The 23,099-nt window shown below is 35.0% G+C and overlaps 2 protein-coding genes across 3 annotated transcripts in view; both read left to right on the top strand.

Moving 5' to 3' along the window:
- The window catches only part of klhl10 (kelch-like protein 10), a 37,443-nt gene extending 30,238 nt beyond the window's left edge, over positions 1–7,205 (top strand). The window contains exons 6-7 of the mRNA XM_074180430.1: positions 22–169; positions 6,574–7,205. Of these exons, the coding sequence (XP_074036531.1) occupies positions 22–169; positions 6,574–6,829 (404 nt within the window). The 3' untranslated portion in view covers positions 6,830–7,205. The remainder of the gene's footprint in view (positions 1–21; positions 170–6,573) is intronic.
- Positions 7,206–17,257: 10,052 nt separating this feature from the next.
- Gpb5 (Glycoprotein hormone beta 5) overlaps positions 17,258–23,099 on the top strand; it is a 32,157-nt gene continuing 26,315 nt past the window's right edge. Inside the window, exon 1 of one of the 2 annotated variants that reach the window (XM_074180429.1) lies at positions 17,258–17,356. The gene's annotated coding sequence lies outside the window, so the exon portion shown is untranslated. The remainder of the gene's footprint in view (positions 17,357–23,099) is intronic. The other variant, XM_074180428.1, reaches the window with a different exon arrangement.

Below are 23,099 nucleotides of genomic sequence, written 5' to 3'. Positions count from 1 at the left end.
AATTATTCTTCATGATTTCAGGAGTTACGACGATATATCATGTTGAGTGCTATGATGAGAAAACTAACGAATGGTACGAGGCAACAGATATGAATATTTACCGTTCTGCCCTATCTGCATGTGTCATAGATGGCTTACCAAATGTCCAAGATTACATACATAAACATAGGTATTGCATTCTTTTAGTAATTATTCGAGATATATATATATACAGGCTGATTCACGGTGGATGGCACATTAGACGTTTCTGGTGAACCAGACAACGGATCACTTTGAAAATTTAATGGAGGGCATATTCGGACATTCTCTAGCCAACTAAAATATTTTCGACAATGCGGTGTTGCCGCTTTTATTAGAAAGCAGTAGCAACTTTGATTTTTCAAATGGAACACTCTGTATATAATATTATTTTTGGAATCTCCAACAATTGCCCGACAACTTTTCTTGATATTTCCCTATACCTGTCTGTTACCGTTTTCGAAATAAAAATTAATTTCAATTTTTTTCTTCGAAAATCATGACTTCTAAAAATGCCGATATCTTTTAGTTAAGAAGTACTATGATATCGAAATTTGGTTTGGAGTTAGGTGATACTTGGACACTTCCCACACGTTAGCCTAATCTCCGTTACTTCAATACAGGGTGGTAAAAAAATACAGTTTTTTCGTTTGCTTGAAAAAGTTGCTGAAATTTGATTATTTTAAATGGAACACCCTGTATATTATTGAAAATTTGGAAATCTGCTGAAATTTGCTTTCTTTCTATGTATACCATACCTATACCTAACTAGTCAAGTTTCGGACTTATGAACATTTATTTGTGAAAATGTCCCTTCAGAATGGTATTTCCATTCGGTATTTGGTAAGCAGGCCATGATTACTATTTGACAGTAGCGTTGTGACATTCTCCTAATAATATCGACATTTTCGTCACTTCAGAAGTTGCAAATACCTTCAAAACGATGGAACAAAAATATTCAAACGAAGTTCTTATGAATTTGTTTATTATTTTTGGACAGTGTGACAAAATTATCAGCAGAACATGTAGAAAGTTCAATGAAATGTATCCGAATCTACCGCCAATAAACCTCAAGAAATTTATACGAATTCAGAACAATTTCAATATGTTTGGATAAACTTTAAAAAAAGTACCAAGAAACTTGAAATTGGAAATATTGATATGAATAATTATAAAAAAGTAAAACAATCATGTGGAATATTTCAAAATATGTTCGAATCGCTGGCCGTTCATTTCCAAGCACTTTAAAATGCGGGTGTTGACTGCTTTCGTGGTGGCAGATCTGATTTCATTGGGATCCAAATCTTCAAATGTTTGGGCAATCCTTTCTAACAATTCATCTCTCGAACGCACGGGTATTTTGTAAACTTTTTCTTTAAACATTCCCCACAAATAAAAATCTAATGGATTAAGATCGGGTGATCTCGCTGGCCAATTCCATGGTCCCAAGCGCCTCATCTACCGATCGTCAAATAGTCTATCCAGTTCTGCGCTCACTTCTCTTGTGCAATGTGCAGGAGCTCCGTCTAGTTGGTACCAACAGTTTCGATAATCTTCGAGTGGCAGATTATCCACACGAAACTGTCTACAGTATTCTCCAAAATATTCAGGTAGCTTCTGGATGTTAATGACTCCTCGTATATCACGTACCTCAATTTGTTGTCCATCAACATGCAGAAGACATTAAAACTAAATTTTTCTTGAAATCCGGCTTCTTTTGTGACGTGAGGATTTTCACTGGACCAATAATGACGATTTTTTCTATTAAAAATCCTTTCTCTCGAAAATTTCGATTCATCAATCCAAATAATTTTATTTAAAAAAAGTGGATCTTCTTGAATGCGTGTCAACATCATTTCACAAAATTCTACTCTCTGTTGAGGATCTTGAAGCTTCATTGCTTGAATTTTGGTGAATTTGTAATCATGCATTTTATGTCTTCGCAAGATTCTTGGAACCGATGAATATTTTATACCCAAATCTTCTTCAGCACTTCTTATCGATGACTCGGGAAATGCGTGAAAATATGCTAAGACATTAATCTGGTTGTCTTCGAAAGTTACGGGTCGAGGCAAGTTTCTTGGTGCTTTTAAAGTTGATCCAAATGCATTGAAATTGTTCTGAATTCGTATAAATTTCTTGAGGTTCATTGGCGGTAGATTCGGATACATTTCATTGAACTTTCTACATGTTCTGCTGATAATTTTGTCACACTGTCCAAAAATAATAAACAAATTCATAAGAACTTGGTTTGAATAGTTTTGTCCCATCGTTTTGAAGGTATTTGCAACTTCTGAAGTGACGAAAATGTCGATATTATTAGGAGAATGTCACAACGCTACTGTCAAATAGTAATCATGGCCTGCTTACCAAATACCGAATGGAAATACCATTCTGAAGGGACATTTTCACAAATAAATGTTCATAAGTCCGAAACTTGACTAGTTAGGTATAGGTATGATATATATAGAACGAAAGCAAATTTCAGCAGATTTCCAAATTTTCAATAATATACAGGGTGTTCCATTTAAAATAATCAAATTTCAGCAACTTTTTCAAGCAAACGAAAAAACTGTATTTTTTACCACCCTATATTGAAGTAACGGAGATTAGGCTGACGTGTGGGAAGTGTCCAAGTATCACCTAACTTCAAACCAAATTTTGATATCATAGTACTTCTTAACTAAAAGATATCGGCATTTTTAGAAGTCATGATTTTCGAAGAAAAAAATTGAAATTAATTTTTATTTCGAAAACGGTAACAGATAGGTATAGGGAAATATCAAGAAAAGTTGTCGGGCAACTGTTGGAGATTCCAAAAATAATATTATATACAGAGTGTTCCATTTGAAAAATCAAAGTTGCTACTGCTTTCTAATAGAAGCGGCAACACCGCATTGTCGAAAATATTTTAGTTGGCTAGAGAATGTCCGAATATGCCCTCCATTAAATTTTCAAAGTGATCCGTTGTCTGGTTCACCAGAAACGTCTAATGTGCCATCCACCGTGAATCAGCCTGTATATATATAATTTCGGTTTGGGGGACTGCCACAAAAACAACTTTGAAAACTTTGAATAAGGCGAAAAAATGTATTTATAACTTGTCATTCTTAGAACCAACAACTGAGTTATTCAAACCTAGTAATTCACTAGACATTGATACGTTGTTCACAGCAAAAATAAGTGTTTTCATCCAATATACAATACATAAATATAATATCTCTCATACTGTCTATTCTGATTGTCATGGCCATTTAAAAACTATCCAAATACATAGCAGGGTTGCTTTACTGCCTGGATACATAAAGAACATTAATTCTGCTATTAAATCCAAGAAAACAAAGTATTTTTTACGTGTCGAAGATAATGATTGGTTCCATTGACATGAACACTTTTGAATTTCATCAGCTCATTTACCTGATGACTGTTTTTTCCTCAGAAGATTTACTTCACTGTCTGGCGTGTCAACTTGATGGTGTCACACAAATTTCCGATTTGCTCGTGTTGGTTAACGTTAGTGTAATGCAACTAATGGCAATATTATCCTTAAAACACGTATTATGTGACTTGAGCGTCAATTCTAACACTTTGGATAGTACTGTGAGAACACTAAATAATGGTTTTGAATGAGGTCAATTATATTCTTTTCTTATAAAGTCTGGTTGAGTGATTTTTCCACATTTGGATAAATACATTATTGGAAAGACCAACACTAACCTTCACAAATGCTATCATATATTACATTCCATCGAAATAATCCATCACATTTTGCTATAAATAAGAAAACCAAAGACGCAATTTGTCAGCCCTGATATTCATATATAAAATAATTAATAATCGAATTGCTTCCCCCGAAATCCTACACTTGATTCCGTTTCATGTCCCTTCACGCCGTACTCGACATACAATTATGTTCAATATTTCTGTGTCAATATCTAGCACTAGATCACCTCTCGCAACCATGTTGATATTAGCTAATGAATTCAATGAAATAACGGATATTGATTGGTCTTTACCATATTCCAAATTCCATAACACAATACTGAATAATATACTGAATATATCTTCGTGAAAATTAAATCTACCTAAATCTGTACCCCAACAGTTCTTATAGTAGGTACGTAATAAAAATATATTTCTTTTTTAATTTGAATTTACATTGTATATATTGTTAATAATAGGAATCCATGTAATAAAACTTAACAAGTTTGTATGGATCAAATAAATAAATAAATAAATAAATAAGGTGTGTAAAAGCCGAATGGAATTAATTCTTTATTTCGGTTACTGTACATATTTTTTAAAAAAATCCCGAAACACGTCGAATGTAAATCATAATTTGACAGTCTTCAATGTAAAAATGCGACCTCTACCTTCAACTCCTTCTAATGACAGGTACAACTCCCAATTTTTCAAATGGAAACTATAGGTTTGTGATATATCGTTTGAAAAGTCTCTTCATTCTCTATTCAAAAATGTTATCGCTTTCAAGTTTATTGCAACAATTAAACTAAAATAAATTAAAATCATGTAGTCACCGAAATTCAATAAAATACACTCAAAAACTAAAATGTAATGCAAAACGTTATGAAATGTAGAATACGAAAAAGAACTATGGCTGTTAACGAAGCAGATGTTCAAAATGTTAACCGCGAACATCTTGGCCACATCCTAATCTAAAATAAAACTGTCTTCTAATATTATTTAACATATCAGGCGTGACCGACCTAATCGCAAGCGTTATTTGTTCTTTTAAGTCATTCAAATCTGGAGGTTTAGTTTTTAACACATATTCCCATAAAAATGAATCTAATGATGAAAGATCAGGTGATCGCGATCGCCATTCAATCTATCCTCGCCTCCCTATCCACCGACTGGGAAATGTTGTATCCAAGTATTGCCGGACAGTAACTTGGTAATGTGGTGGTGCTCGATTCTGCTAAAACCATACCGTATTCACTGGAACTTGAGAGTTTCTTGGATCAGGAAATAAATTTGCTAAATTTGAAATGACATCATTTTGAAGTAGTGCCAAAAAATTATTGCCATTCAAACTGCTCTCAATGAAAAAAGGACCAATGATATGGTATCCTAGAATACCTGTCCAAACATTAGTCTTTTGAGGGTATTGCGTGTGTTCTTCTCTCATCCAGTGAGGATTTTCCGTTGATCAGTAGCGGCAATTTTGCCGATTAGCATGACTATTAAGAGACAAAGTACACTTATCAGAAAACATAACGTCTTCTAATTGAATGATATTGTTATCCAACATGTCCATCATTTACTCACAAAAATAAGTTCTTCTATCAAAATCGTTTTCCATGAGCTCCTGAGTAGCTATCATTTTATAGGGATGCATTTCATTTTTTTATATGTTTACTTTCGATGTATGGCTAACATTGATTGCAGTGGATGCCTGTCTACTTGATGGATGTGGGTTTTCCTCAAACTCATCACATCTAATTTGAGTTCATCACTCATTGCAATGGCAGCTGCTTTCTTCATCTGCCCCACATGACCAAGCTCGCGAAATTGCTTCACTATTTTGTGTATTGTTCCTGTTAAAAGGTAAGACCTCGTTAGTCCTTAGCTCGCACAAGTTTCTCAACTTCTGAGAGTTGTCGTTCGTATGGGGGCGACAGCTGATTAACGGAAAAACAGATTTTAAACAGATTTTTTTTAAAAAGATATGGTCGGTAAATTAGTAAATTTCTCATGAAATAGGCGACCCTACTTCCTGTTGTATTCGGGTTTTATCTCCGTAACCAATCATTTGTGAAACTGTTATTTTATGCATTTCTGTTCATCTAATCATTTGTCAGACTTGAAGTTAACGAACTTTAAACTTGAATTAAAATACTGACAACTGATGTTTTAACATACAAAACAAGTTAAGGCGTTTTAAAGTAACGTTGCCACGGAAACTATTCACAGTTTTTCAAAGGATACCATCTAAAATTACCATTGCCCTGATTTTTGCTTACTTTCTTATTATCAATACCTCAACATGAAATAAATTTTGAGTATATTGCAAATGTTGAATTTCGGTAACCACATGATTTTAATTTATTTTATCTTAATTTTTGCAATAAACTTGAAAGCGATAACATTTTTCAATAGAGAATGAAGAATTCTTTCAAACCATACCTGTCATTCGACGGGGGTTAAAGGTAGGGGTAGCATTTTTCCATTGAAGATGTACCGTAACTTAAATAACGTAACTTAAATAATGAATTTATTCCATTTGGCTTTTACATACTGTATATGTTATGAAGCAAAGGACCTGGAAATGATGTTTGACTCATATTACTACAAATAGAACGCTTGGTTTCTTTATGTGAACAAGTTATCCTTTCAGTAATCCAAAAACAATACGAACGGTCTTTACAAAATACATATATTATTTTCAGTTGGACCGGTCATTCAAAGTGTATTCAAAATCATAAAAGGAGACAAAATAGTCTTTCACTTTGAAAGAATTCAAGTGTTGAGAAACCGCTATCGGTGTCTATATCATATTGATCAATTTTGATTATTTTTATCCTGTTTTTTCAGGGACAGGCTCATGGAAGAAAAGCGACAAAAAATGATAGCTCTGGAGAATCAACGGAACCTGGCTGGGATTGCCAATAACAACAATAACAACAATCAGCAAGAAAATATTGCCGCTGCTGTTAATGCTAACATGCAGCAGCTTAATATACTTCAACAGTTGAACGCCAACCTCAATCCAGCGTTACCACCTGCTCCAGTCCCGAATCCGAATCCGGTTCCTATGGACATTGACGAAAATGATGATGAAGTTCAATGAAAACGTCAACACCTTCAATACCCAGCGATAACATTATGACGTTCAGTTCTTGGGGATTGTTGAGTCTAGCAGGTTGAAGATTTTCGAAGGATCAGATTGACAGCTTCTGCGCAAACTTCTATCAAAATTTTTTCAACAGGACTCCAATTAGATTCAACAAAAAATGTGGATTTATTTCCGGTTTTTATCGTGAAATTTAATTATCTATTCGAACGATATAAGCAAAAAGACTTTAGTGTTTCAAAATATTTACACAATACATTAAGAAGCTGCAAATTACAACGATAATATTCGTTAGGCAGCGAGAGGATTTGCAATTTATCCTTATAATTATACAAAAACTTTTATATTTATCAATATATCATTTTACAGAAAACAGACAATTATAAAGTAGTAGTTGTGGTGATTGACACATTAGTTTGATAATCGACTAATGGATCAATTCTAGAAGTAAACCCAATGTTTATATATTAACTAGTTGTCGAATGATAACCATCGAAATTTGTGCTACTCGAGTATTAACGGGGTCTTTCCTTTCGACGTGCGATTCCCAGCAAATAGGTCAACTATTTTCCTCAAGTCGAAGTAGCGTTAATAAATTCAATAAATCTAGTAGGATGGGCTCAAATTAATAGAAGCATGGTGTAAGGAACACCCACTGTCGATCAAGCCCAAGAAAACTGAGATGGTCCTTTTCACCAGAAAAAGAAGTTTATCGGGCTTAAAACCTCCCGAAATCTTCAAAAGGAAACTAAACTCCGCTGAAGAGGTGAAATATCTTGGTACTATCCTCGACAGGAAGGTAACATGGAACTCTCACCTACAGAGTAGAGCAAAAAAAGCATATGTGGCTTATGAGCAATGTCGGAGGACAGTGGGACGCGCATGGGGTCTTTCACCCCGTGTGGTCACCTGGATCTACACTGCAATAATAAGACCTATGTTAACGTACGGAGCTATTGCATGGGGACCGAAAGTTCTACAAGCACCGGCCATCCAAAAAGTATATCAAATACAGCGATTGGTTTGTTTGAAGATCACAGGAGCCATGAGAACAACACCAACCGCGGCAATGGAATCAATTACGGGTCTGACCCGTCTGGACCTGTACGTTAAAGAGGTTGCGTTAATGACCATGGTACGATTGCTCACGGTTGGTGTAAACATCGAAGTAGGAATGGGTCAATTGAGGCTGGGCCTGTGGCGGGAAGCGATTACTGCGCAACCTCTGCTGCAGGCAACCAGTGATGCAATTGAACCCAGGTTTGTGTTTAATTAACCCTACAAAATACAAATGAAACAGAACACAGAGTCAGATGCTACAAATGCAATATGCATATATACGGACGGCTCAAAAACCAATAAAGGCTCAGGAGTGGAGTGTACTCCAGATCACTAAGCCTAAGGATTAAGTGGGGAATGGGAAAAAATACCAGCGTGGTCCAAACAGAAGTGGCTTGTATCTCAATCGCCACAAAAGAAATAACCAAGAAAGGAATTTCTGGCAAAAACATAACAATCTGCACTGATAGCAGACAAGCACTATTAGCCTTGACCAGACAGCTTGTTACTTCAGGGCTAGCACTAGAGCGTCACCAAGATTTAGCCTAAGCCTCGGTAGATAATAACATTATCCTAGATGGGTTAAGGGGCACGGCAGGAGTAAAGGTAATCGCATTGCCGACTCTTTAGCCAAAGAAGCGGATGGACTAAGACTTTTAGGACCCAGTGGCACCTACGGCCTGATGCCGTCGCCAAATGTTACCCTCATGCTCAATCCCTAAAGAGTTGGGATGCAATCTTGCCAGGATCACCTTGGGCGACCCTGGGAAGCTGGCGCCGGAGAAATATCTGGCGATGACCAAGAAAAATCTACGCCTTACAGTAGGATTTCTGACTGGCCACTGTCAGCTAAGGAAACACCTCCATAATATGGGGCTAGTGGACACACCTCTATGCAGGAAGTGTGAACAGGAAGATAAAACTACCAGGTATATCCTATCCGAAATTTATGCAAATTATCAAATTTTTCCAGTGGAAGACTCTTATGAAATTCCAACAAAAATTAATTCTGATATTTGTTCTTGAGCATATCACTGCACCGTAAATCTATAATTTCCATTTGAACTTCCAGAGCCAGGGTTTCAATGTCAGAATCGAAAGGATTTTGAAAAAGCTTAATTTCATTCGCAATGACATCAAAATCTGAAAAACGACTATCAAAATTTAACTTCAAAGCACTCAAAGTTTCGATTGCAAAATTGACGGGAAATTCAGTCTCTGTAGTGTGGCTGAATATTTCACATGTTTCAAAATGTGTGAAACATTTTTTACGTAATTGCGATTGAAATAGTATTATTTTCTGCCTGAAAGATTTGATATTGATGTATAAATCAGGAAGAAGCTGATTTTCTCCTTGCAATCTCAAATTCAGTTCTTTCATATGATTTGTCAAATCGACATAGAAGGCTAACTTCCACATCCATTCACTATTTTCTGAGTCGGCAAAAGGGCGCTCCTTCTCATTTAAAAAAATTTCGATCTCTGCTCGAAGTTCAAAAAAGCGCTTAAGGACTTTTCCGCAACTAACCCAGCGTACGGCAGTATGATATGGTAAATCATTTTCTCCACTCTGTTGAATAAACTCGCGGAATTTTCGGTGATTCAGCCCGATGGATCTGATGAAGGTAACAACTGATATGAATGGTTTTATAACTTCAGACATATCCAAACATTTTCCGCACAAGGACTGTTGATGAATGATACAATGTAAGACTAATGGTTTTGAATCACCATCATTTTCTACAGCCTTTGACACAAGTGCAACCACTCCTTTTTTTTACCATACATATGTTTGTCTCCATAAATTATTATACATTTCAAATTTCTCCATCTAAGGTTCTTTTCATTAATGGCATTTTCAACTTCCTTAAAAATATCAGCCCCAGTTGTCGTGCCGTGAATACTATCTATATCAAGAAGTTCTTCATACACTTCATAGCTTTCATCTACTCCGCGAATAAAAATCAACATCTGAGCAGTATCTGACACATCCGTTGACTCATCCAATGCTAGAGAAAACCACTCATGATGTCCATTTTTGTCAGACAGTTGAGATAATATATTTTCTGCGATGTCTTGCACCCTCCGAGCCACGGTGTTAGCTGAAAAACTGACACTTTTAAATAAATTTACCTTTTCGGGGCATATTTCTTCGGCTACTGCAACCAGGAATTTTTTTATCATTTCTCCATCGGTGAATGGTTTGCCACGTTTTCCGATTTAAAGAGCCACATGAAAGCTGGCGCGAGTTGCAGACTCTTGTTCAGTATTCGCTTTGGTAAACAAAGTTTGCTGCGATTTGAGTCCGCGTTTCAAAGCTTCAAATTTTTCCTTCCGCAAACTTCCTGTATACTTGGAGTAACTTTGAAGATGTTTCGATTCATAGTGTCGTTTAATGTTACAGTCTTTGAGAACAGCTATGGTTTCATTACAAATTAAACATAGCGCCTTATTACTGGACTCAATCACAAAATACTGAAAGTTACATTCTTCTTGGAACGTTCTGCATTCAATGTCGATTTTTCGCTTCTTTTCCATACTAACAAATCACACATAAAAACAATAAGTTAAATCAAAATACTTTTATTGACGGGTGTTACTTTATTTCACAATAGACAGTTTCGCTTCCTTCGCCTTTCCTACGCAGGCTAACTTGCAATTGCGCCGCTAGCCTTTTTATATGCAATTATTACTGTCATCTCGAGGTGATCGGAATACACTAGCTAGAACCAGAACTTTCTCGAACGAACGCGGTAATTCCAAATATTTAATTACGCCTAATGCCACCTAGCGCGTAGCTGAAAAAGATAGTACATAGTACCACTACTCGCCACTAGATGCCGTTAAGTGTCACAATAACAATTGAAATGCAAAAAAGCGTAAGTTTGCTTAGGTCACGCACTTTGCGACTATCCTAGTCTATTGGGCAGAAAGGCTTCAAAGTTTGGAGACCCCTGCTCTAGTACAAAAACACAAATTTTTGGCATATTGGCTCGTGCAAAAATACAAACTTTTTGCACGATAGTAGAAGAAAAATATTGAATTGAATGCATTGAAATCGGTATTATACTTAATTCGATGCAACGAAAGTTTTCGAAATATACCGTAACAATTTGAATAAAACGTAGAGATTCGTTCACCTGATGACGAATTAATGGCGTCTATATATTACACGCTTTATATTAGCTTCACCTGTATGTATGTATGTTTGTTTGTAACTTTCTTATTCATTTCATATCGGGATCTGTATTTGACAGAATTATCGACATAATTTTTTGCTTTATTCGCGGGCAGATGGCACTGTACGTAATTTTCTTCATTTACTTTACATGTATTTGTCCATTTGAGAAAATTATTTTTTTTATTAACACGCCGGCCTGCTGTCTTATTTGTAACCCTCCTTTGCGCGCCTGCTATCTTGGGCTTAGTAGCTGATTTTCAGGCTCCCTCTCCGAAATCGGAAAATATCAATGGTCATTTTTATAAACAATTTACGGCTGATTGATCCCAAAGTTTAGATAAAATAAATATAGTTTAAAAATATTAAAAAATACGCTATCAAGCGCCCGTCGCTTTTTTCACAATAATATATTCATTTTTAAACTATAAACCTCCTTAAAGATTGCTAATTGTTTGGAGACACCCATAACGATAAGTGTTCATTTTTCAGGCCGTTGAAAATCTTTCATCTGTTCCATCCTCAAAAACATTTTATACTCGTTACATTTTCCACAACACTCTAATCAATTCAGGGAGTTTGAAGTATTTTGCATTTTCCATGAGAGTTTCGGAAAGAGCTCTTGAACACAAACCGAATACGAATATAAAACGTGAAAGGCACGTATGTCGATACATTCACAAATCAGTCTCGTTAGATTTGGGTAAAATATAAAGTTGCAAATGTGCTCACCTACAAGAGATAGGTACCTACTGAGGCAATATAGAAAAGTAATACTATAAGTACTTCGATATAACTGTATTATTTGCACAATAACGAATATTTCCACTTTGACATATTGAATGAAACCCCATGAAAAATCGTCAAATTGTGTTGTGAATTAATCAAATCACTGAGATAGTTATCCAACAGTTTCATCGTGTCAATTTCAGTTGAACATGTCTTACAAGAAAGGGATTTTTGTTTGAAGGTGATTGACAATGTTTCATGATGAATTTCACTAGTTCGGACTTCCATTGTCTATTATATAAAATGATTTGAAATCCCTGAAACAAGTTAAAAAGAATAATTAAAAATGAATAGCTGAAATTAAAAATTATATTAAGCAACAATAAACTTGAAATGAAATGATAGTGAAATAACCTACAAGTAAAAATATAATAATTGAATAAATAAAATTAAAGGAATGAAAAAAGAAAATGATAAAAAGTGTAGAGATTCCAAGTCACGTTAGTTCACGACGTTTCGATTGTTGGTATCTACAATCGTCTTCGGGTGATGACTGGACTGATTCCTCCGAGAGATGACTATTTATAGGTCGTTGAAATACTTTGACTTTCTCTGCTTTCCATTTTCCGCTTCACTGATTCCGTGAGAGATGACCGTTTTGGCGGGAGTTGGCCATTTTTCGTTTGATGATGGCTTTCCATATGTTTCGTATTTCTACGCTGGCCTGGCTGAATACGTTGTTGGACAACATGTATGCGGCTTTCTTGAATTTTCTCCTAAACCAATGTTCCTCTCTGTGTATGATCTCAGCTTGGGACCACTCGATGTTGTGTTGATGGGTCCAAACATGGTCTGCTATTTCAGCAAATTGCAGCAAATAGCAGCAAAACGAGTGTTTTTTGAAATGAGTTCGCATGATCGTGATGCCGGTAGAAAATTTGAGTCAGGTAGTTCAAAAAGGAAACGAGCTATGAAAAGAAAGCAGGTACAAGAAAATCTACGTGGATCTTTATATAAATATATAAAAAGTGATGATCAAGAAACAGAAACCTCTACAAAACATTTATTAACTGAAAGTGACTCTGACTCTAATCCTCATCCAGCTGAAAGCATTCCTTCCACATCATCATGGGTGCCGCCGCCGTCATCAAGTAGAAACAGCGAGGATGATGATGAATTAACTACATCATTGTCTCTTAGGTCAGCGGTGCCGCCATCAACGCTATCCAGTCAAGAACCCGAATCTGAGCCCGAGTCTATGTCTACAGCCATTACTGCTGGAATGGAAGATCTGAATCATCAAAATGACCCCGGTTTGTGGCCCATAACAATTACTGATGTAGACCGAATGAGATTAAATGAAAAGGTCCAATCCGGGTTGAAGTTGATTTATTTCCCGTAAATGATAATGGACGGCGATTCAGCGAATATCATTATAATAAGATATTAGTTAACGGTGAAAAGCTTGATAGGCGATGGATGATTTATTCACAAACAAAGGATGCCGTTTACTGATTTCCGTGTAGAATATTCGGGATAGAAAATACAAAGATTGGATCAAGTGAAGGAGTATGTGATTGGAAACACTTGGGTGATTGCCTAAAGACTCACGAATCTACTAGACAGCACAATCATTATATGTTGAAATGGATTAATTTAGAGAATGGTTTAAAATGCTGTTCCACTATTGACTCCTTGCATCAGTCAAAAATTGAACAAGAAAGGCTACGTTGGAGAGATATTTTAGAACGATTACTCGCAATCGTAAATTTTTTAGCATCTCACAATTTGGCCTTCAGAGGTCGTAGAGAAAAGTTAACATCTGACTCAGATTCGAGTGAGACAAGCGGCAACTTTATAGATTTAGTAAAGTTAATATCACGATTTGATCCAGTGCTGAGACTTCACCTGAAACAAATACAGGATAAGACGATTGATGATCACTATCTTGGAAAAAATATTCAAAATGAGTTCATACAATTATCGGCAAGTCACGTGAAGACTCACATTGTTAAAAAAATAATAAATAATAAATATTACTCTATTATTCTTGATTGTGCTCGCGACGTTTCTCGTGTTGAGCAACTTTCAATTATTATAAGATTTTTAATACAAATACAGCTCAAATTGAAGAACATTTTATTGGTTTTTTAGCCGTCGAAAAAACTACAGCTGAGAGTTTGACTAACTATATAATCACAGAATTAGAACAGTTAGGTATATCAATGAAAAACTGCAGAGGCCAAGGATATGATAATGGTGCCAATATGCGTAGTGAGAAAAATGGGGTCCAAAAACGTATTCTTGAAATTAACTCACTTGCTTATTTTTTACCTTAGCTGAAATCTCATCCTAGGAGATGCAGCATCGTCTTGTGTCCAAGCAAAATCTTTTTTTGGTTTGCTACAAAGGTTGTACACTTTGTTTGCCGGCTCAAGTCAGAGGTGGGCTATTTTAAATGCTCATGTGAAATCGTTATCGCTAAAACCACTTTCTGAAACTAGATGGGAGTGCAGGGCAGCATCGGTGAAGGCCCTTAAATACCAACTAAGTGATATAGCCACCAACTTTCGTTAGTGGTTTTGACTGATTGTGATAGCTACCGATTATAATAGAATAATGTAAAGATTAGGTTACAGTGAATATTACTGGAGTTTTTTCCCAACACCAAATCGTTATTTTTACACCTCGACACGTGTTTCGATCACCAAGTGATCATCTTCAAGAGGAAGATAAAACTTCAGGTTACAGTAATGAAGATTTCTTGAATTTATTAATAATTTATAGTGAGTGCAATAGAATTGCAAGTAGAACATGCCGAGTATTTCATGAAAGATATCCACAACTTCCGAAGCCGAATAATAATGTGATAAATCGACTACTAAAAAACTGTAGGTTGAATAGAACCTTCCGTCCAAAAATCATTCGTAAGAAAACTAAAGTGGATGATGATGACAATGGTATAACAGTTTTGGGATACTTTTATGCATTTCCAAATGCTTCTCTGCACGAGGCTGAAAGGGAGATAGGTATACCCTACGTGACAATTTGTCGAATTCTTAATAAGCATAAATGGCATCCCTATAAGTTCTACTGTGTCCAACATTTGAAAGAGACTGATTTACCTCGTAGAGTGGAATTCTTTGAATGCTTACTTGTCAAGACTGAAGAGGATGAACATTTCCTTGACAATATCATATGGACTGATGAGGCCAAGTTCACAGAAAATGGAGTTTTCAATTGACCCAACAGTCATTATTGGGCGCCAGAAAATCTCCATGTTGTCCGCCAAAGGGATTTTCAAGAAAGATGGAAATTCAATGTATTTTGTGCCATAAAGAATGAGTCAATTTTTTATATCGAGTTTTATGATGATAATTTGAATGCATCAAAATATGAAGATTTACTGAGGAATGGAATTCAAATGATTTTAAATAATAGACCAGGAAGAGAACGTGTATGGTACCAAATGGATGGTGCTCCACCCCATAATTCTCATTCAGTCAGAGAAGCTATAACCGAAATTTTCGAAGACAGATGGATTGGTAATAATGGACCTTTTCGTTGGCCTCCTAAAACACCAGATGGCAATCCATTATATTATTTCGTGTGGGGTTTCATTGAAAATATGGTTTACTCTACTCCAATAACAACAATGGAAGATATGAAATCGAGAGTTACAACTGCTTTCACTGACTATTAAATTAACTTAATAATTTATGGGTTTATTATTTTCAGTTTGTGTTTCAGCGTTAATAAAACTAAAACTATTGTTTGAAGAGAAGTTTCATTCGATGATTGAGGAGTATTTTAATAATTATCTTTTCATTGTATTATCTGTGACTAATTGAGAAACATCAAACGAAATCTGTTTTACAAAAATGAGTGACGAACAAGTAAACCATGTCAATTTCCGTTTGAAACAGTTTATCTCGAAAACGGTTCAAAATAGAAATAGTATTATCTGAACAAAGTTATTCTGAAATTGGATGTAGAGCTCAAAAATGTTGAAATATACAGGGTATTTCATTTGAAAAAATTGAGTTCCACTCATTTTTTCATGAGATCAAAGTATCTGCATTTTTTGAAGACCCTGTATGAGACAAATGAAAATATGACTCGGAGTGAAGATCCTCATAGTATCACTTCACTCCATTTCAAATTTGATCGTTTTAGTGCAAGAGAGTTCAAGATTATCAGCATTTATAAAAGTTCATGTTTGGTAAAAAAAAATATCGAAATTAATTTATATCTTCTAAACGGTAATAGATAGGTATAGGGATATGTATATGAATTTGTTGACAAAGTGATAATGAATCATAATATGATATTATATACGGGGTGTTCTATTTGAAAAATCGAAGAAGCCGCTACTTTATAGTAGAAGCGACAACGCCGCTTCGTCTAAAATATTTTAGGCGTATAGGTCATATTGACTTATGCATACTGTGAAATTTTCAGGTTGATCCGTTAAATAGTTTGTCAGAAACGGCTAATTAACTCTCATCATGAAAAGCCCTGTATACCTATGTTGTAGTTGTCATTTAAAATGGGTAAGAAAAATCTTTCAAATAACTATAGACCAGTCGCTTTGCTATCAGTGATATCAAAAATCATGGAGAAAGGCGTTAACCATTATATCCTCAAATATTTGGAAGGATTCATTATCTTGAGGGATCATCAATATGACTTTCGGGAAGAAAGGTCAACAGGCGCCTTCTATTGTATGTCACCCACATTTGGAATAACGCAATCGAGAAACATGGAGAGTCAAAAGCTGTTGCGCTCGATATTTCTAAGCAAACGAGGGTTTGCTGGCCAAATTTCGATGCTAAGGCTTAGCGACACTAGATTTATCCGGTCTATGAAACCGAATATTAGAAACATGCTCCTTGTAGCGAGCTAATACAGTCCGTTTGGTTTGACCAACATAGTTCTTATCACAAACCTCGCAGCTCATTTCGTAAATCCCAGACTTTTCTTTTTCCATCGTCTTGTCTTTCGTACTGCCCAACACTTGTTGAAGTGTACATGCAGCTTTGAAAGCCACTCTTATGTTCAATTTTTTTAATGTTCGGACCAACCCATTGGTGTATTTGGGTTCATATATACCCAAATCTTTTTTTTCCGCTTCATGTAGCAACTGTATGACTAAAATATAGATGTAAAATTCGGAACCTCTTTCATTACCTTTACTTGCATGTTGAATTTGGTTAAATGGAGTCTTTCACAACTTGACTAACTGGAGAAGGAGCTGTGATGGATAGTAAAGAAGGAAAATGCTTTTCCATGACTCATGAGGTAATCCGATTATCAGGACTGATCCAGACAGATCAATTCACAAGAGGACGCAATTATTGCACACATTTCCAGAAAGGCGTTAGTTTTTCGTCACCTGAGCGTCGGCGCATTGGACAGATACACGCCCTCTTGTGCCGCGCTATAATGAGCGTCGCAACTTTTATTAATCAGAAAGTTCTGTTACCGTTACCTCCGTTTTCCCGTGAGTTGTTGAAGTTGTGTGGAAAACCCCGTCGGACCGACGGAAACGCAAACAGGTAGGCCATTCATTCGTTTTTTAACGCGCGCGCCTGCTAATAGTTGCACTCGCGGATGAATCGGGTAAGGGTCGGGGAAACAGGTGGTTGTTCAGTTAAGGGTTGATATAACTTCGGCAAACTACCCGAAGAGTTGAAATATAAAGATGATTAGACCGGTCGGTGGAGTATATCAATTCAGTTATTCATTCCAAAATTCTTGAAACTCTAATCACCTAGTTTCTTACGATGCACCATAAAGTTTTGTAGAAGTATGCTTTATAGTCCAGTATTCTTAGTGAGTCCATCTAGTAATTTGAGATACCCAGCTATAAACTTTCATAAACTTGTATTTTGACATCCTGAAAGTTGCTTCAAAACCTATATATAGTAGGGTGTATGCAACTATTAAAATCTACGGTCGAAAGTCACAAAAATCGATTTTTTGCATATTTTTTGCAATTATCTAGTTTCCTATGGGTTTTTCGCTATTTGTCTTCATCATCAATATTGTAGAGGATTAAATTCCCTACAATTTTTGTTTCAGAAATCAATCTTCGTTAAATAATTTTCGACATAAAGGGCGGAGTACATCCGGGCAAAAACGGAACATATAAAGTTGAATTATTAGCGATAAATATATAACTGATGATAATTTTCATTTTCTATCAACTATCACAATATACTTAAGAATTATTTCACTTACGTATTTATCAACACTATCAACACACTTACCTGCCGTGCAGTTATAGATTTATTGAATTATATTTCTATTCCGATGTAATTTATATTAATAACTTCTTAAATAATTTTAAAAAAATGAAAAATTTCTTAATTATTGTTTTTATTGAAAAATATCCATAGATTTATATGGAACGCCGTTATACTTTTTATTGTCATAAATATTCATTCCTCAATTTATTCAACTAACAATTTATTTTTTTGAATTTAATTGATTCATGCATCTGTTGGACACATTAAAAACGACTGTTCGCAAAATTTGTTCTATTTTAAATGACACTTGATTTAAAATATTACATGAATAAAATTGTTATTTGAATAAAAAAGACTAATGAAATAACTGGAAGCTTTTATTGATTCCGAAGAAAAATATTGTTTCAGAGTATTGGAAAATGGAATGCCAATTTACTATATATTATGCTGAAAAATAATCTATATACATATAGTTCAACTCAGCAATGAACATATATTTTTATTCAACAGTCAATGAAATGTATTATTCGAGTAAATTCAACAAACAACAACAACAAATCCCGCATATAATTTTAACCTTTGAATAAAATGTTAGTTATTTATTTGAATTATAATGAAACTTCAAATTCACTTTCTGAAAGTAAGTTTGGGAATAAAATTTCAATAAATATTGCTAATAAAAATAGGCTTTCGTTTGTCTGAAAATATAGCAAATTAACTTTCTATACTAAATATTTTTTTATGAATAATGAAGATTGTTATATTTCAATTTTATTGAAAGTGTTGAATATTTCCAACATTCACTTTAATGCATTCAATTTAAAATTTGGTTACAACTTTTGTGCAAAACATTCTTAAGCAAATATCATTTTATTTCATCAAACTTTTTAAAAAGCTAATTTCTCACAAAGAATTAAATTTTTTGATGATTTAAAAAGTTTGTTGTATTCGATAGATACATTTAAAACGATTGTTGATAATTTTGATTCAGCGCTGGTATCGAGCAGATTTATCAAAAACTTCAAGTGTTACATATGACAACATGATAGTTAATTTATAGTACGACAAAACACCGTTCAACCGTGGCGTCGAATAAAAATAATTAATTATCAATTTAATTCGTGTATCACTGAAATTCAACAAACAAAATAATTCAGCTCATTTCAAAGGAATATTAATAAAAAGTAAAACGGCGTGGCACGCCGTTGTACTTTCTATTAGTATTTTGTAAAAATGAATTGTTTTGAATGTTGCTTTTAGGTGATACATGAATTGAATTGATTGTTGATAATTTTTATTCGGCGCTGCGGTCGGATGGAATATTGTGTAACTATCACTAGACTATCATGTTGCCAGATTTAAAAATTCAGCTACTGCAAGAATCCGCCCGACGATTAGTCTGGTTCACATGTACTCGATTTAGCTCTTTTTGATGACATTTTTTCAGCCCTGTCCAAAAATTACGACCAAGGTGTCATTCGATTCGCATTTTTGCCTAGAAAGTTTAAGGATAGGTCCGAAAACGCGCCGATAAAAATTACAAAAGTTATAAACAATTAAGTGAAAAAAAATGGGGCTTCAGTTTTTTCTTAATATCTCGGAAAATTTTCAAAAGTTTGGAAATTTGAAAAAATATTTGAAAAGATCAGTGAATTTGCGTAAAAAAAGTCCCGACTCCCAAAACTCCCGAAAATTTTCGAATTGCTTATAAACAATGTGATTGTTTATAATAAATGTATTAACAATAGCTGTAAAAAATTAAAAAAAATTAGTGTTAATTAGTTTTTAGCCATGAGACATTGAAAAAATGAAAAATTAGAAAAAAAAGTTTTGTAATGTATTTTTTTATAAAATTATAATTTTCAATTGTCAATAAAAAAATAGAAAATAACAATTTTTTTATTTTGGCAACGGTAATATATTTTTTTTGCCTATCAAGGATAACTTCACCAAAGGAAAAGATGCCAGGATTTTAGTTAAATAATTATAGGGATTTTTATATTAACTTTCAATTCAGAAAAAGTTATTAATTAACAAATTTATAATTTACGTTAAAATTGGGATAAACATTTTTTGACCACGGATTATTGTTTATTGATGTATCCCAACATTACATGAATTTTTTCATTCCTTAATATTTACATTTGATATGTTTTTGTTTTTATGTCAGAGTGGCGAAAGGCGCGCGGAAGTCAGACTACCCGCTTTTGGCTCTATTTTCAGGGCTCTGTAAAAATTATAAATACTCGAGATACTGTTTCGGGAGTCGGGACTTTTTTTACGCAAATTCATTGATCTTTTCAAATCTTTTTTCAAATTTCCAAAATTTTGAAAATTTTCCGAGATATTAAGAAAAAACTAAAGCCCCATTTTTTTTCACTTGATTGTATATAACTTTTGTAATTTTTATCGGCGCGTTTTCGGAACTTTCCTTAAACTTTCTAGGCAAAAATACCAATCGAATGACACCTCGGTCGTAATTTTTGGACAGGGCTGAAAAATGTTACAAAAAAAAGTACATGTGAACTAGACTAGCTAGCGCCGAATTAAAATTATCAACAATCATTTTAATTCATGTAACTATAATTATCAACAAACAATTTTATTCATGTTTCACAGAAATTGTAGTAAATTATTCGATAGTTACAAAAAAAGTATACATGACAAACATTTACTTCCAAAAATTTCAAACAATGAATCTATATTATAACTGTTCAAAACTTTTCATCAAACAAATTAATTCATGTAACATTTTAAATCAAGTGACATTTAAAATAGAACAAATTTTGCGAACAATCGTTTTTAATGTGTCGAACAAATGCATGAATCAATTAAATTCAAACACATAAATTGTTAATTAAATAAATTGAGGAATGAATATTTCTGACAATAAAAAGTAAAACGGCGTTCCATAGATTTATGATTTTAGATATTGAAAAAATTTAACAAAAATCACAAGAACTACCTACAACTTATGATTTCAATCAGCTTCTTCCTCATCGCCGTTTTCCGACTGCTGTAGTATTTTAAAGTCCTCTACTTTATCGCCTTCAACGATATTCTCCAGGTATTTCATGATTTCGGGGTCAAAGGTTCTGTCTTCATTGAAATCACTTTGATATGGAGAAGCATTGAGACAACCTTGCCCATAACACTGGCCACAAGCCAAAGAGCAGTGCAACCCCGATTTCCTGCATTCACATCGCGAACCGTAACCACTCTTGCAGTTGCAGAATATTGTACTAAGGGGCTAGGGGGGGTCTAAGCAATGAAGCGCCGAGAACGCGACTAATTGAGTGTATTGAGCTGCAATTGATTGTCGTAGGTATTAGCCTATTATTCGCTGCAGTAAATTGACGTACTATGGTACACATTTTAGTTATTCGATTTCTCAAAAGATCGATGACTTCCGGATCCGAATGATATGTTTAGCAACTGCTTCAGAAGTTTCAACATTTTCATTTCAACACAAAATTGCTTAAATGCTTGATTATTGAATATATATATATGAACTCACGGGAAATAATATCCGTGTTGTTGCCTACAAAAGGGTCAACTATCGACAAAAGTTTTTACTCTCATTTATTTAGTGCTAAATGTCCCATGTAAGTGTTATCTAACCATCTGTGCTCACTCAATGGATGATAATGGCTTTCTGTTGTTGACACCATCGCAAACGGCCAATAAAAATGAGAATAAAAGTTTCATAAGGGGATGGAATTGCTGAACCATGCATTACACTATTTCGTTTTCGAATAATACGACATTGCAACATGGTTTTCATAAAAAATTTCTTTAAGGTTTGGAAAATACAGGACTAATAGTTTATATTATATAACAAATCTTCCATGGTGAACTATGTTGAAGGTAAATCTATAATGATTTGGCTAATATGAAACTCAAAATGAAGGAACAAGCATGACTACAGCGCAATTGCGGTTGCTGTATTTCTCGATATTGAAGGAGCATCTGACAATGCTCTACCTGAATCAATAGGATCGTCTCTGGCTAGGAAAGGTATAGAATCGGCCATAACTGGATCAATGTCATGCTGGTTAACAGAACTGCAACTACGACTCTTCAAGGCGGGGTCATTAGGTTCAGGGTCACCAGAGGTTGCCAGTAAGATGGGGTACTATCCCTCCTTCTGTGGTCGCTCCTGAGGAATAGTCTGCTTGATGCCCTCGACAGAAGAAAAGTAGATCTGCAAACTTATGCAGATTACCTTGTCATCTTGGCGAAGTCCACGAGGAAAGCTTGTAATATCCTCCAAAGCGCGTTAGACGTTGTTTACAGTTGGTGCCTGAGGGAGCAGATGTCTGTCAACCCCAGCAAAACTGTGTTAATCTCGTTCACCAGGAGGACAAAATTGGACAATCTAACGCCACTTTCCCTCAATAGTGAGGTCATTCCATTTGGAACGGAGGTGAAATATCTTGGCATCTTGATAAAAGACTAACCTGGAACGCTCACTTGGAAAAAGTTTTACACAAAGCCAGACTGTCTCTATGGACATGTCGAAGGATTTGTGGTAAAACTTGGGATTTAGGTCCTGAACAAATCCATTGGATTTATGTGATGATTGTCAGACCAATGATCACTTATGGTGCAATTGCCTGGTGGCCGAAGGCTCTACAAAAAACTGCCCAGGCGAATCTCTCTGACTTACAAAGACAGGCTTGTCTGGCCATCAGTAGTGCCATCAGTACCACACCGTCAGAGGCCATGGAAATTCTTCGAGATCTACCTCCTCTCCACATTTTTCTGGAGAGAGAGGTTAGATGGACTGCATGTAGATTTGTGAACATTGCCAATTGCACAAATCAATTTAATGCAGAGTGCAACAGACTGTTGGTTGACACTGGAAGTCACAGCATTCTGGAAATTACCTCTGACTTTATGCATCCAACTGTCAACTACGAACCGCCTTCAAAAGTACTGTTTCTGAGTAGAGTGGAATGGATCCTCCGGGAGGAGGAAATATTAAGAGTAGATAGTTGTTGGTTCACAGCAATCGATCAAAAACACCTTCCGGTGTAACATTTTTTTT

Source organism: Leptinotarsa decemlineata, unplaced genomic scaffold, assembly GCF_025532065.1.
Source record: "Leptinotarsa decemlineata unplaced genomic scaffold, Ldec_3_MD MMD2_tig00026294_RagTag_RagTag, whole genome shotgun sequence".
Lineage (NCBI taxonomy): Eukaryota > Metazoa > Arthropoda > Insecta > Coleoptera > Chrysomelidae > Leptinotarsa > Leptinotarsa decemlineata.
Note: the sequence above shows the minus strand (reverse complement) of the source record. Positions and strands in the feature narration are given on the sequence as shown.